Source organism: Peromyscus maniculatus, chromosome 20 (assembly GCF_049852395.1).
Source record: "Peromyscus maniculatus bairdii isolate BWxNUB_F1_BW_parent chromosome 20, HU_Pman_BW_mat_3.1, whole genome shotgun sequence".
Classification (NCBI taxonomy): domain Eukaryota; kingdom Metazoa; phylum Chordata; class Mammalia; order Rodentia; family Cricetidae; genus Peromyscus; species Peromyscus maniculatus.
The window spans coordinates 48,727,508-48,740,106 of NC_134871.1; the positions used below are offsets into that span (position 1 = coordinate 48,727,508).

Sequence of the window (12,599 nt, forward strand, 5' to 3'; positions counted from 1 at the left end):
TAATGGCTTTTTGTGAAATGAATCTAGGACACTTCCCAAACATCACCTGAGGTGGTGACAATCTGCAAGAAAAAACCCAGGCTACCCTTCTTGTTGAAGTGATGACATTTGTGGTGACATTTAGGACACAGATGGCCATTAGGAAGCCGAACAAGGCGTCTCCTGGGGCAACATCTGGGGATGTGTGAATGAATCAGTGATGTGAGCCTACATCGGAGACCCAGAGAACTCTGCTTTGTCTCCCAGCTGCACCCATCCCGACCCCGCAATGCTGGAGAGGTGAAGCCATCTGCAAACGCAGTCAGCACCGACAGACATGCTCACGGGAGCAGGTCCAGGGTCCGACCTTCTCCCCAACCCCAGGCTGCAGCTGCCGAGAGGTAGCAGATGGCTAATCCCTTGAAGGGATTTAGAGCCTCTGGGTGTGTCCGCAGAAAGCTTTAACTGAAGAGGGCAGCATTGTCCTCCGGACTGAAGAGAGGGAGCCGGCAAGCTGAGCATGGGCCTTCATCTCTCTCTGCTTCCTGACTGTGGGCACAGTGTAGCCAACCTCTTCCCGCTCCTGATCCCATGATGCCCCCCAACCAGGACAGGCTATACCCCTACAATATGAGCCCAAATCAAGTTTTCCTTCCTTAAGCTGTGTCTGGGATTTTGTCCCAAGAGGAAGAAAAGCAACTAATACAGGAGAGGTCCCCCTTGTAGGTCAGGGACCCCACCTCAGGAGCGGAGGGGCTAGTCCGGAATGCCTGGGTGTCCCAAGTCTAGAGTTAGTTGCCTCGATTTGTTGGGCCTTCTGCGTGCCCAGGGTTTGTAAACCTGAATGATTTGACTTCAAAGGCCAGGGTGGGGCTCACGGGAATCAAGGATGCTTTGAAGGCACTGGATGAGAACCCAGGAGGTATAATTACCTAAGCAGCATTCTCCAAAGGGCAGGGGGGAGCCAAGCTGCTGCCTACCAGCACCAAAGAAAGAGTTTCCAGTGAGGCCTCCTTAAAGAGACAGTGTTCCTTCCTGCATGGCCTGCCTGGGTGGGAGGCAGTGTACAAAACTGGGATCCCATCCCATCCCTCCAGCCTGTGGTGTGCGGGCACACAGCTGGGTGAGACCCTTTCGTTAGAAGAAGAGTCAAGAGGCTGGAGAGATGGCTCAGTGGTTAAGAGTCCACTCTGCTCTTCCAGAGGACCTGAGCTTGGTTCTCAGTGTCCTCTCCAGCTTCAGGGAACCTGACACCTCCTTCCTGCCTCCAAGGGCACCTGCATGCACATGTGGTATACACTACCTTTAATACCAGCACTTGGAAGACAGAGGCAAGTGGACTTCTGTGAGTTCCAGGCCAGCCTGGTCACAAAGAGAGTTCCAGGACAGCCAGAGAGGCTATACAGAGAAACTCTGTCTCAAAAAACCAAAGAGAGAGAGAGAGAGAGAGAGAGAGAGAGAGACATAGATACTCAAAACGAAAGAAAGAAACAAAGAGTTACACTGTAACTCAGCTCCAAGGGATCCAACACCCTGTGTGGCCTCCATGGGCACCTGCATGAACATGTACACACACACCAATGTATACATTAATTTGAAAAAAAATTTTAGAAAAAGGATTGGAAGAGATGGCTGCCAATAGTGTCTGTAGCCTGAATGTGAAGACCTGAGTTCCACGGCCAGCACGGAGTCAGGGCTGGCAGCACACACCTGTAACACCAGTGCCGGGCAAGTGGAGACGAGCTGGCGCCAGTCTAGCCATCCGGAGAGGTCCAAGTTGAATGACAGACACAGAAAATAGAGAGCAACAGAGGAAGACACTCAACATCAACTTCTAGCCTCCACGAGTTCATACATGCATGCATGCTAACTGCTTGCACATTTACACACACACACACACACACACACACACACACACACACCAATGTCAAGTGAGACTAAACCTCTAGGCCTCTTTTCCACTTGTTTCCCCTGCTTCCCACGCAGTGCTCATTTCAAGGCCCAGGGCAAGCATCCTTGGGGCATCTCCTCCGAAGGATACTCCTCTTCTTCCTTGGGCCCTGCTTGACCTGGGGCCACCCACAGGATTCTCGCGCTGTCGATGGAACCCAGGGCCTCATATATTCTGGGCAGCTCTGTCACCGAGGCACATCCCAGCCCGCAGCATGTTCCAGCGCGGGATGAACCACTTCCTTACTTGAGAAGCATGTGCAGGTGCCTACACTAAAGTTCCAGAGACTGGGCTGTGGAGCAGGAACTTGTTTCGTTGCCTTGGTGGACACCAAGGTAGACATCCACAAAATGGAGACTGAGACCCTAGCTATCCTTGCTGGGGTGTCAGGGCTCAGCACAGGTGCCCTTTGTGAACTGTATCCATCTAGACTGTTTAGTTCTCGAAAGTGGACATCCATCATCCACCTCACCTTGCACAAGAGGTATTTATTCTCTGGAATCCATCTGGGGCACCCTGCTCCACCTCTGCCCAGCACACCTCTGACCCACCAGTGTTTGCCGCGTGAGTGACAGTGACTCACCAGGTGGCATGGCTGCCCTCAGTCTGAATAAAACTTCCTGCTGTTTGTTTGGCCTGCATAATTAACCGAGCTGTCCTCTGGCCTCAATGTCCCTTCCCTCCGGTCAGCCACTGCCCCTTCTCTGGAAGGTCCGCAGAAGGGGAAGCGACAAGGTTGGGGAGGAGCAGGTGGCTCGGACGGGGCTGATACTGTTGTAACTTTTTGGGGGTTTAGCTTCTGTGTTTTGGGGAGACAGGGTCTCCTCAGCTGCACCTCAGGTTCATACCACGGTGCACCTGTCACCACAACACACCTTGCTTTGATTAGGGTTGTTGTTTAATAATGTGACTTTCCTATATGTAAACACTGCACCTCCAGATAAATGAAGCCAAATTGGGAGGTGGAACAGGAACTCATTAATTAATTGATGAGACAGCCACTCAATGGATGATTTCAAGTCACGTCTGAACACACCCAGAAACATCCTAAGAACAAGGAAATTGACTTAAATTATTTACTTGATATATGTATTTATTTTTTTTTTCTTTTTGAGACAGGGTTTCTCTGTGTAGTTTTGGTGACTGTCCTGGATCTCGCTCTGTAGCCCAGGCTGGCCTGGAACTCACAGAGATCCACCTGGCTCTGCCTCCTGAGTGCTGGGATTAAAGGCATGCGCCACTGCCGCCTGGCGACATATGTATTCTTAAATATATCTTCAAGGTCTCACTATGAAGCCCTGGCTGGCCTCGAACTCAGAGATCACCTGCCTCTGCCTGCTGAGTGCTGGGATTAAAGACGCCACCATCGCCATGGGCTCAGAGGCTGCACTGAATAAGACCGACAGGTGCTACTTCGAGAACCTTGAGTTCTTGAAGGCCCCTGGATGTACAAGACAACATGTCTCAATGGCCTGGCCACAGCTGCCTCTGAGGCTAATGGCTTCTCTCTGATGTGCTGTCCCTGACAGAAACCCCAAGAGTAAAGAGGTAGACAAAGGACGGCCTACATCACTTTATCCTTTTCTACTTTATTACTTCAAATTAACAACCACAATAAAGCTCAAAAAAGTCCAATATTTACACAGGAAAAAAGTACAAAATTCCCCCCAAAGTTCTTCAGTAATTTTTTTTCAGTTTTTTAAATTACAAAGTAATAAAAAGTTTTGCTCTTTAATTAAAAAAAAGAAAGGGAAAAAGAGGTAAATAAATTAGGAAATACACACCGAGAAAACAAACAAAAATAAAATAAAATTAAAAAACCAGGTGTTAACCAGGAAGGGTAAATTCAACACTTAGCCCTGACCCAGGGTCCTACTCAGAAGTCAGGCCTGGGAAGAGGGGTGACCACAGGTGACTGTCAGGACCAGGGAACTAATTGGTAAGTCAGAGCCGACGCCATCTGGGAGCAGACTCCGTGAACTTGTCCTAAGATCAGGTATGGAAGATGGGGTTGCCACACACTGGCATCTGGGAACAGGTGGTGGCAAGGACTCTATGCCCTGAGGGATATGGAGGTCACTGTCCACCCCACCTTGACTTTAGGGGGATGAGAACAGAAACTTGGCCAGGCAGGCACAGCAGGCCACCTGCTGCCCTGGAAAATACAGGTGTCTCTCACACACTCACGCACACACACACACACACACACACACACACACACACACACACACACACACACACGACATCATGGCCACCACCTCATCGCCCCCTCGAGGTCTCTGCACAGAGGTGACGGAGGGGGCGGGGGTGAAGGGGGACCAGGATGCTCAGGGGGACTCTGGGAAAGCCCAATACGAAGCTGGCCACTTTCGCCGCCAAGGGGCTGCAGCCCTGTGTGGCTCCTTGGATCCGAGGCTCACGAAATCTCCTGGGACTTGTCTGTGACTGGCCAAACCGCTCCCCGATGCGAGCTCCTCCGGCACCTCCAACGGCTGCCCGGCACGTGGTGGGTGGTGGTAGGAACAGGTGGCTGGAGCGTGACCCAGTGTGTCAGCAGAGGAGTGTTGGCAGCCTTCAGGTTGGGAGCAGTGGACGAGGCAAGGGGACAAGAAACCTCAGTGATAAGGACATCTTGTCTTTTTACCATTGGAAAAATAAATCAAAGAAACAAAATCCATTGTCGACTTTGTGCTGGGTTGTGGTTTTGTTTTTGTTTTTTTTTTCCTTTTTGATCATTCGAGTGGTTGGTTCTTTCTTTCTGTCCTTTGTTTTATTTTGTTTTTAGAGAAAACGCAGTGAAGATACTAGAAAGGAAACAGAGACCACAGGTCAGGGGGCCCGGCTGCCTCAGTCTACCCCGACACCAGATCCCCTCCGTGTCTCTCCTGGAGCCCAGAGTTTGGTTTCAGGTCCAGCACACAGTGCTCCACTGTCTGAAGAGAGAGAAGCAACATGCTCCTCTGTCCTGGTGGGCTGAGCGGCCATCCCAGCCACCTCCCAGCCTGAACAGACCAGCTGTCTGGGGGAGAATTTCTGCAGAGTTACTCCTGTTGAAGGCCACCTGCTGGGAAGCCAGTCCCTTAAAGAGTGGGCTGCTTGCCAGGGCAGTGGTGGCTCAGGCCTTTAATCCCAGCAGAGGCAGAGCCAGGCGGATCTCTGTGAGTTCGAGGCCAGCCTGGTCTACAGAACGAGTTCCAGGAAAGGCGCAAAGCTACACAGAGAAACCCTGTCTCGAAAAACCAAAAAAAAAAAAAGGGGTGAGCTGCTGCCACCCCCTTCTCCAGGGAGCCCAGTCAATATGTATCAAAGGAGCCTGTGGCCCCTGCCCCCAAACCGAACTAATGGGTATTTTGCTAGATACTGCCTCCCAAGCCTCAAGCAGTCCAACCCTAACTCACCTCGGCCAGAGGGCCTTTCCTGCGTATAAAAGCACCAAGGCCCTTTCTACATTCTGGCCCCCTTTTGGCTTTGCACAAATTAGCTTATGTAACAGCCAGAAGGCAGAATTAGGCCAAAGCCTTGGGAGCCCACGTGACTGGTACCCTGGTCTCTCCAAGGAGCCAAGGGGACAGAAGAAGCAGGGCTGAAAACAGGTTCCCCGGAAGTGTTAATGGACAGATGCAGGACGGCTTGTAGGAAGCCACAGTCGGATGGCAGGAAGGGGCGGTCCACAGTGCCACGGACCACGGCACCACGGACCACTCGTTTCCCTCCCCTCAGAGACCCCAGCGGGCACCGGCACTCACCTAAGCGAACACTGGTCCGTGTGGCTCCCCTCATTTCCCGAGGTGGTCAAATGGCACGCTTGTCTTCAAGAGGGGCCAGAGAGAGGGGGGGGGGAAAGAATCCAGTCAAGTCCTCAGGCAGCTGGTTACAGTGATTCCCCAAAGCTCTCCCCACCCAGAGCCCCACCCACCACAGCAGAGCACTCAATCCGAAGGCAGGCTGCATGATCTCAGGGGTGGGGGGGGGGTTGGAGGCTGCCCCTGGCTTTATAAAGCAAAGCGACCGATGCAGGCCACACCCAAACTGGAGGCCAAGGATGGTTCAACCCCAGGTCTGGGGTCCACAGAGGCTCGTCTCCCAAAGGAAAGAGGGGGTTAGGTTAGATCTACCTCCGCCAAGCCCCTTTTCCCTCCGTGCTGAGTCTAAATGGGACCATTAAGTGGGGCCACCACACAGGACGGGCCTCCCTCCAGCATCCCTTGCTGTTATCAGTGCTGATGGGAACTCCAGCGGGCTTCCCTACCCAGACTGGGTCCTGGGGGTGCTGAGTGCTACCGCTTACTGGGCCGGCTTATTTCTGAGCCTCAGTTTCTCCGTTTGCTCAATGAAAGAGGGCTAATTAGCTCTGGGGTGATGATAAGGGGAGGAAAGGGACCACAAAGTCAAACCGACACCAGGAATACCTAGGTCCACTACGTCCCAGAGATGCTTGGCAAGAGGCAGCTCACCTGTGAGGCTGAAATCCGGGAGACCTCTTGCCGCCCAGTGAGGTCTGAGGACGAGACATTGGCAGGCGCACCTCTGTGGAGTCTCATGCTCACCTTCCTCTCCCGGTCGGCCCGTGAGATCGCTCTGGGAGAAGTATTGCCTGGGAGGGAGGGAGGGAGGGAGGGAGGGCAGGGAGCCACCCTCAGTGTGGGTACAAGCAGTCCCCTAACTGCCCTCGGGCCCAGCCCCAGGCCCCAGGCCCCCACTGACCAGCTTGTTGGATGCGGGAGGCCGGGGTGGAAGCCACAGGCTCGGCTGCGCTCCGGAGTCGGTTGGCGGTGGTCCCCGTAGGGGGGCCAGGGGGCAGGGCTCTGGTCGCGGACCCCCGCAACTGCCCCATCCTCTCTTCTCGTTCGTGTTCTCGCCGCTCCCGGTCTACGTCCTCGGGATTCCGGGCTGCACCCTGTAAGGACACGAGAGAAGATCTGAGTCAGCCCTGTAAGGATGCCGCTACATTGCAACCCGGAACCCTAGCAGCGCAGAGGAGTAAGGGGGGGAGGTGTGTGGACAGCTCAGAGTTTCACCTTCTTTCCCAAAACTCCCAAGAAGGCGGGAGCTTACCCTCGACCATAGCACCCAGGGACCAAGTCACCCAACACCTAGAAGAGGGAACTGCAGAGGAGAAACAGAGAGAGAGAGCTCAGCCTGACCAGGCTGATAGCTACAGGACAACCAAGGGTACCGCTGGGTCCTTCCAGCCTGGCCCCCTCTGTGTTCCCAATCAAGCAGGAGGGCATTCAGGGGCCCAACTAGCTGACAGACAGGCCATAGCCAGGGAAGAAAGTGCAGATTTGGAGTCAGAACTCCAATGAGAGCAGAGCCAGGGCTGTCCCAAGGTCCCCTGGTGCCCAATCACAGGCCACCTTTCCCTGGCTCCCGCACCTGGCCATTACTCCTACTATGGGGTGACAGCCAGGAGACCAAGGGGACCCCATTAATGCTGTTGCCGGAAAGCCTGGGGAGTAAAAGCCAGGCTAGATGTTCCATGGAGCAAGGAGGCCCTCGGGCAAAGTAGAGAAGACGCCTTGAGCCCCCCGAGGGCCGGTCCTCTTAAGCTGCCACCCCAAGTACGAGAGGAAGGAAGAAAGGACCAGAAAGGGATGCAGGGCTGGAGCAGGGCCTGGCTGAGTTACCTAGCTGGTCCTGAGGCCGTCCACAGGGAAGGGCAGGGGGCTGGCAGAAGGGGGGCCGCATCTGTGAAGGAGAGAGCTATAGGCTGAGACAGGAGCCTGTTCATGGGCCATGGGGTCTGGGCTCTGCAAACCCGTGACTTTACTGGTACTAAGAAGCTCTGGGAAATGGGGAGGGAGCTGTCTTCAGGGACCCCTGGAAGGAGTGGCTTGATTCAGAGGATCCCCTGAGTCTTATTAGGGTAGCCAAGCCAGGCAGGCACATGGCTGGCACTCTTCACTCCTTGTCTGGGCCCCCCTCTAAAGGGGCAGTACTGACATCTTTGTCCTTCCTTGGCCTGGTCGGAGGCCTTGTGACCTCGTTGAAGTTATTCAGCCAGGAAAGCTAGGGCTGAACACGTTCCTGCCACCGAGTCCCATTCTGCCCCTCAAAAGGACACTGTTCAGAGACCTGCCTTGGACATTGCTAGCCCTCCACTCGGAAACCAGGGCTTAGGACTGCCAGAGCGCCACCCGCTTTCCGGCTGCCTGGTTTGGCAGGAACACAGCCCAAGCTGACAGAAACAAGGGCAGCTGCATTCAACAGCAGCAATTTCAGTCTCTTGTCAAAAGAGAAACTGAGGCCCGGTGAGGCTAAGAGCTTCACCCAGGGGTGCAGGGCCCTGCTATCAATAGCCACAAGGATGGCTGGGGTCTCAGCAGCTCCGTTAGGCTCAGGCCAGACCTGGCCCCTCACCCTGTTCCATCTACTCAATGTGATGGACGCATCCAGAAAGGCACACCAGAGAGTTTTCATGGCCTTTATTTACCCACAAGGAAACTCAAAGTCAGTGTCAAAGTCACACAAGCATCTGGCTCTACTGTGTGGCCCTCTGTCCTTGGCTGTGTGGCGTCTCCTCCTGGCTAGAACAGCGGCTGTTGTTCTCAGAGACATCCCAGGATTCCAGCATCTGGGGACTCCAGTCCCCTGGGGTGGAACATGGAAGGTCATTCCAAGGTCAAGCGGATCTTCCCAGTCTGGTGGTGGCTTGATTATTGCAGGGCAGATGGGGAGGCCTGGTCTTGGGGTGATGGCTGTGAACGTTTCTCGTGTGTCCTGTAGATGTTCTTGGTAACGGAGCTGGCCACGGTGGTGACAGGGTCGCACATGGTGGAGGCAGGGGCTGTCCGGCTTTGAACTCCAGAGTCTACCTCCAAGAAGGCTCCAGGGAGGGGGGTCAGGCAGTGGGGCAGGGAGGGTGGCATCTGGCCAAGTATGAAATGTTGTCAGCTGGCCAATCACACCAGGGGCCCTGTGAAGGAAGCATCTACAGCAGCTGTCCGCCGACCCTCCCGGAATAACAAATGCTCACACTTGCCACGCTGGACGCAGCAGCCACTTGTGGCCTTCTGAGTGCAGTCTGGTGAATGACTGAGGGGCCAGCGTCCATCTCCGATAGTTTAGTGAGTGGAAAAGTCAGCACTACGTGGCCAGAGGCTATGAGAGTGGGCTGCCCTGATCTAGAGAACACAAAATCCGTTCTTCGAGTTTTACTGAGAAGGTTGAGCCCATCCCCAAACTGGATTCTGTAGCACACGTCTGGTGCCCAGTGCTTTGGACATCCTGTGATAAGAAGAGCCAGCCCTGTGACTAGGCCCTTGACCAACATGCTCTGAGGCAGAAGGAGCCTACTGCCCACTTTCCCTCCAGCCTCAGAGATAAAAGCCACAGAGGTTTGTCCCCAAGGTCCCTGGCCTGTGAAGCTTCCTCAGAGAACAGACCCAGGCCACTGACTGGGGCCCAGAGAGAAGAGGAGCCCCAAAAATTAATGTGTCCATCTTGGTGTCCAGAAGACAAGACCTATGTTTATTCTTAACACTGGATGGAGCGGGCCAAGGGCCATTCTGGGAAGAGAGAGGCACACGAGGTCGAAGAGAAGGAAGTATTTAATGAGCTCAGAATCAGTACACAGGCCAACGACGAGGTCTAGATGGAGCAGGGTCCTATGATGCGCCACCAAGCCCTCCCAGACAGCGTCGCTCTCTCTTCTTCAGGCTTCTTCTAGTCCTCAGGCAGCTGGTTCGTTCTTGAGAATCCCATGCTGTCACACCCTCTCCACCGGACAGGGTGTCTGTCACTCCGGCCCCCCCAAAAGGATGCTTCCTCAAGCTCGGCTGAGAAGGGCTGAGACACCCCTGGCGGTGTCAGAACTGGGGCCCTGGAGTCCAGACCACGGGCCAGTATCTTTGGGGGGGCAGTGGCTCCGCCTCCTCCACCGGCCTATCCGGGGGCCCTTGGGTGCCCAGGGGCGCCGGGCACCTGGAAAGCACAGACAGAGAGCCCAGCTGAGGCTCGGCCCTCGTGCCCCCTGGGCTAAGCTGCCAATGTCGGAAAGGCCAGGCCTCGGAGGGTCCTTACCAGTAGGTGGGCGGGCACGTGGGCCCAGCGCAAGGCCGAGGGTGGGGGCGGGGCGACGCAAGAGCTTCGCTGTTTCGGGGCTGAGCCTGGCTGGAGGGAGCCCCCTTTTCCAGAAGAGATGCGAAACAAGACATACAATTGCACGGACTCCAGTGCTTGAGGCACGGACGGTGAACGCTTCTCCCTAACCCCCCCCCCCCCAGGACCCTTAAAAGAGGGAGACAGAACTGCCTAGTAAGACCCAGGGTCCCATAACCAGGAACAAAGAAGCCACTCTGGCAGAGTCCAGGCTGGCCGTGGAGGCCTCAGAAAGGGCCACCACCTGGGGGATGCACAAGAGGAGCAGGCAAGTGTAGACAGCTATCAGGACGGCGGTGGGTCCAGCCAGCGCCATCCACGAGCCGCACCTACCCAAAAGGGACCGGAGGCCAGGCCAGGCCCTTTTCCACCTGGTAGGGAGCAGCAGTGCCTTCCCTGGGCCCTGTCCCTCGGGATGGCCCGCCAGGTCACTCACACGGTCCAGCTCATACCTCCCGTTTAGTGGGAGCCCGGCCCCCCACCAGGTCACTCTGGCCCTCCGAGTCAGGGCCTGCCCTGTCCAGTCCCCCAAGCCCGCCTTGGCCTGCCGGTGACTCACGAATTTGAGCATGTTCCAGTCGAAGACGTAGTCGTAGGAGAAGCCCTGCCGGTGGAAGAGGTTTCGGAAGAGCTGGCGCAGGTAGGAGTAGTCGGGCTTGTCGTCGAACCGCAGGGAGCGGCAGAAGTTGAGGTATGTCGAGAACTCGGCTGGGGGGGGAGGGGGTCACAAGAGGCCACCGTGAGGCGCACTCCCCTGAGAGCCTCAGCCGCCGCCGCCCCTGTCCCCGGCACCCACTGCCCCTGCCACAGTGCCAATCTGAGAGGAAACTACGAGGCTCACAGCTTGCCACCTGTCTGACCCGGAGGTCACGGCCACCGACCGGGTCGACGGCTGCCCTAAACTCAAAAGGGCCGTTGCAGACCCTGATGGGGTGCAGAGTCCCATCATGACCCAAGCCCAGCTTCTACTTCTTCAAACCATCCGGGCTGAGAGTGAGCCTTCAGGATAAGGCAAGAGATGGGGGTGGGGACACCTGGTATGTGACAGCCGGGTGTGGGGTTCAGGTATCCCAGCTAGCTCCTAGGCAGAGATCCCAGTGACTGTCCTAAGCATTCTGGTGTCAAGGTCAGGGGTAACCCCATGGGTAGCGTGTGTCCCCCCCCCCCCCAGTCTTGCCCTTAGAAGGAAATGCCATGCCCGCTGGCTACTCACAGGGGTAGCCTTTGCAGAGGACCTCAATGGGCGTTGACATCTTCTTCTCACTGATGCGCTCATACTTCTGACGCTTGGTGGCTGCTTTGAGACCCTGCCAGGGCAGGGAGCCCAGGTTGAAGTACATGAGCACGTAGCCCAGGCTCTCCAGGTCATCTCGACGGCTTTGTTCTGCACAGGTCAGGAGGTCAGGGGCCACAGGTCAGGAGGTCAAAGTCCCAGTCAGGCTGCACTCCCTCGCTGGGCACCCCCACCCCCTACCCCCGCCTCCCAAACACTGTAACTGGTGCCCGATTCTCCTCCTCTTCTAGACGGCCTGAGGCAGGGTTTTCTCATGTCTGTTCCAGCCAGTTTTTCCAGCCCAGGTGCTATTTCATTCAACAACTGTGTGTGGGCACCCACCACCCCCTCACCCAGCCCGTCTTGTGCTTACAGCTCACACTAGAGCTTGAGCCAGGACTGGGGTCAAATCCAGCTCCGGAATTCATTACGCTCCATGCCCTTACACGGCACGTTACAACCCCTGGGCTTGCATGTCTCAGAGGTTATGAATGAGGAAACCCTGCCACCATACAAGTGGACTGCCAAGGTAGACAAAGACACACAGCTCTGCTTATGAAGGGGTCCGTGGGGAACAAGTCCAGACCTGGGCCAGACAGGGTGGGGGAGCTCGGTAAGGCTCACCAGAAAAAAAACCTCTGGGGTCGCCGACCCAGGCTCATCCTGGCCAGCAGCCATAGCATGCCTGCTCAGGCCCAGCCCACTCACCGATGCCCAGGTGGGTGTTGATGGAGGCGTAGCGGGCAGTGCCAGTCAGGTTCTTGTTTTCCCGGTAGGGGATATGCTGGTGGGTGCGGGCATCGCGGTACTTCTTGGCCAGGCCAAAGTCAATGATGTAGACCAGGTTGCCTTTCTTCCCCAAGCCCATGAGAAAGTTGTCAGGTTTCACATCCCGGTGGATGAAGTTCTTGGAGTGGATGTACTCGATGCGGCTGATCTGGGGGAGGTGAGGAGACAGCGGGTCACTCCACAGAGGGAGGGCAAAAGTACGCGAGACCCCCTCGCCCTGGCCAGGGGGAAGAAGATCTAGCCTCGGTATAAAAGCGTGGTTTCAGGGGGCGGGCCAGGCCTTCCCGAGCAAGGAGGACAGCCATTGAAGGAACTCACAAAACACGGTGAGAGACAAGAAGAGGAAGGTCAAGATCTAGGGGAAGGCAGGCAGAAAGGCAGCCTCGTCCTATGGAAGGAACCCTGCCTGGCTCGACCCTCCCAGGGCCCGAAGCCAGAGACAGTCAACCAGACGTGGGGTGAGGTCAGAGAAATGGAACACAAGCCAGGACTCATCACTATCACTCG

The 12,599-nt window shown here is 55.8% G+C and overlaps 1 protein-coding gene across 8 annotated transcripts in view; it reads right to left on the bottom strand.

The window, feature by feature from the left end:
- Positions 1 to 3,499: 3,499 nt before the first annotated feature.
- Positions 3,500 to 12,599, bottom strand: part of Csnk1e (casein kinase 1 epsilon) — a 38,963-nt gene continuing 29,863 nt past the window's right edge. For 3 of the 8 annotated variants that reach the window (XM_076556332.1, XM_076556331.1, XM_076556333.1), the window contains exons 5-12: positions 12,012 to 12,240; positions 11,244 to 11,414; positions 10,590 to 10,738; positions 7,558 to 7,618; positions 6,635 to 6,827; positions 6,385 to 6,524; positions 5,677 to 5,739; positions 3,500 to 4,734 (exon numbers count right to left, since the gene is read on the bottom strand). In XM_076556332.1, coding sequence (XP_076412447.1) covers positions 5,723 to 5,739; positions 6,385 to 6,524; positions 6,635 to 6,827; positions 7,558 to 7,618; positions 10,590 to 10,738; positions 11,244 to 11,414; positions 12,012 to 12,240 — 960 coding nt within the window. In that variant the 3' untranslated portion in view covers positions 3,500 to 4,734; positions 5,677 to 5,722. Of the gene's footprint in view, positions 4,735 to 5,676; positions 5,740 to 6,384; positions 6,525 to 6,634; positions 6,828 to 7,557; positions 7,619 to 8,340; positions 9,854 to 9,952; positions 10,057 to 10,589; positions 10,739 to 11,243; positions 11,415 to 12,011; positions 12,241 to 12,599 lie in introns of those variants that run through there. The other 5 variants (XM_042264516.2, XM_076556334.1, XM_042264515.2 and 2 more) reach the window with 2 other exon arrangements.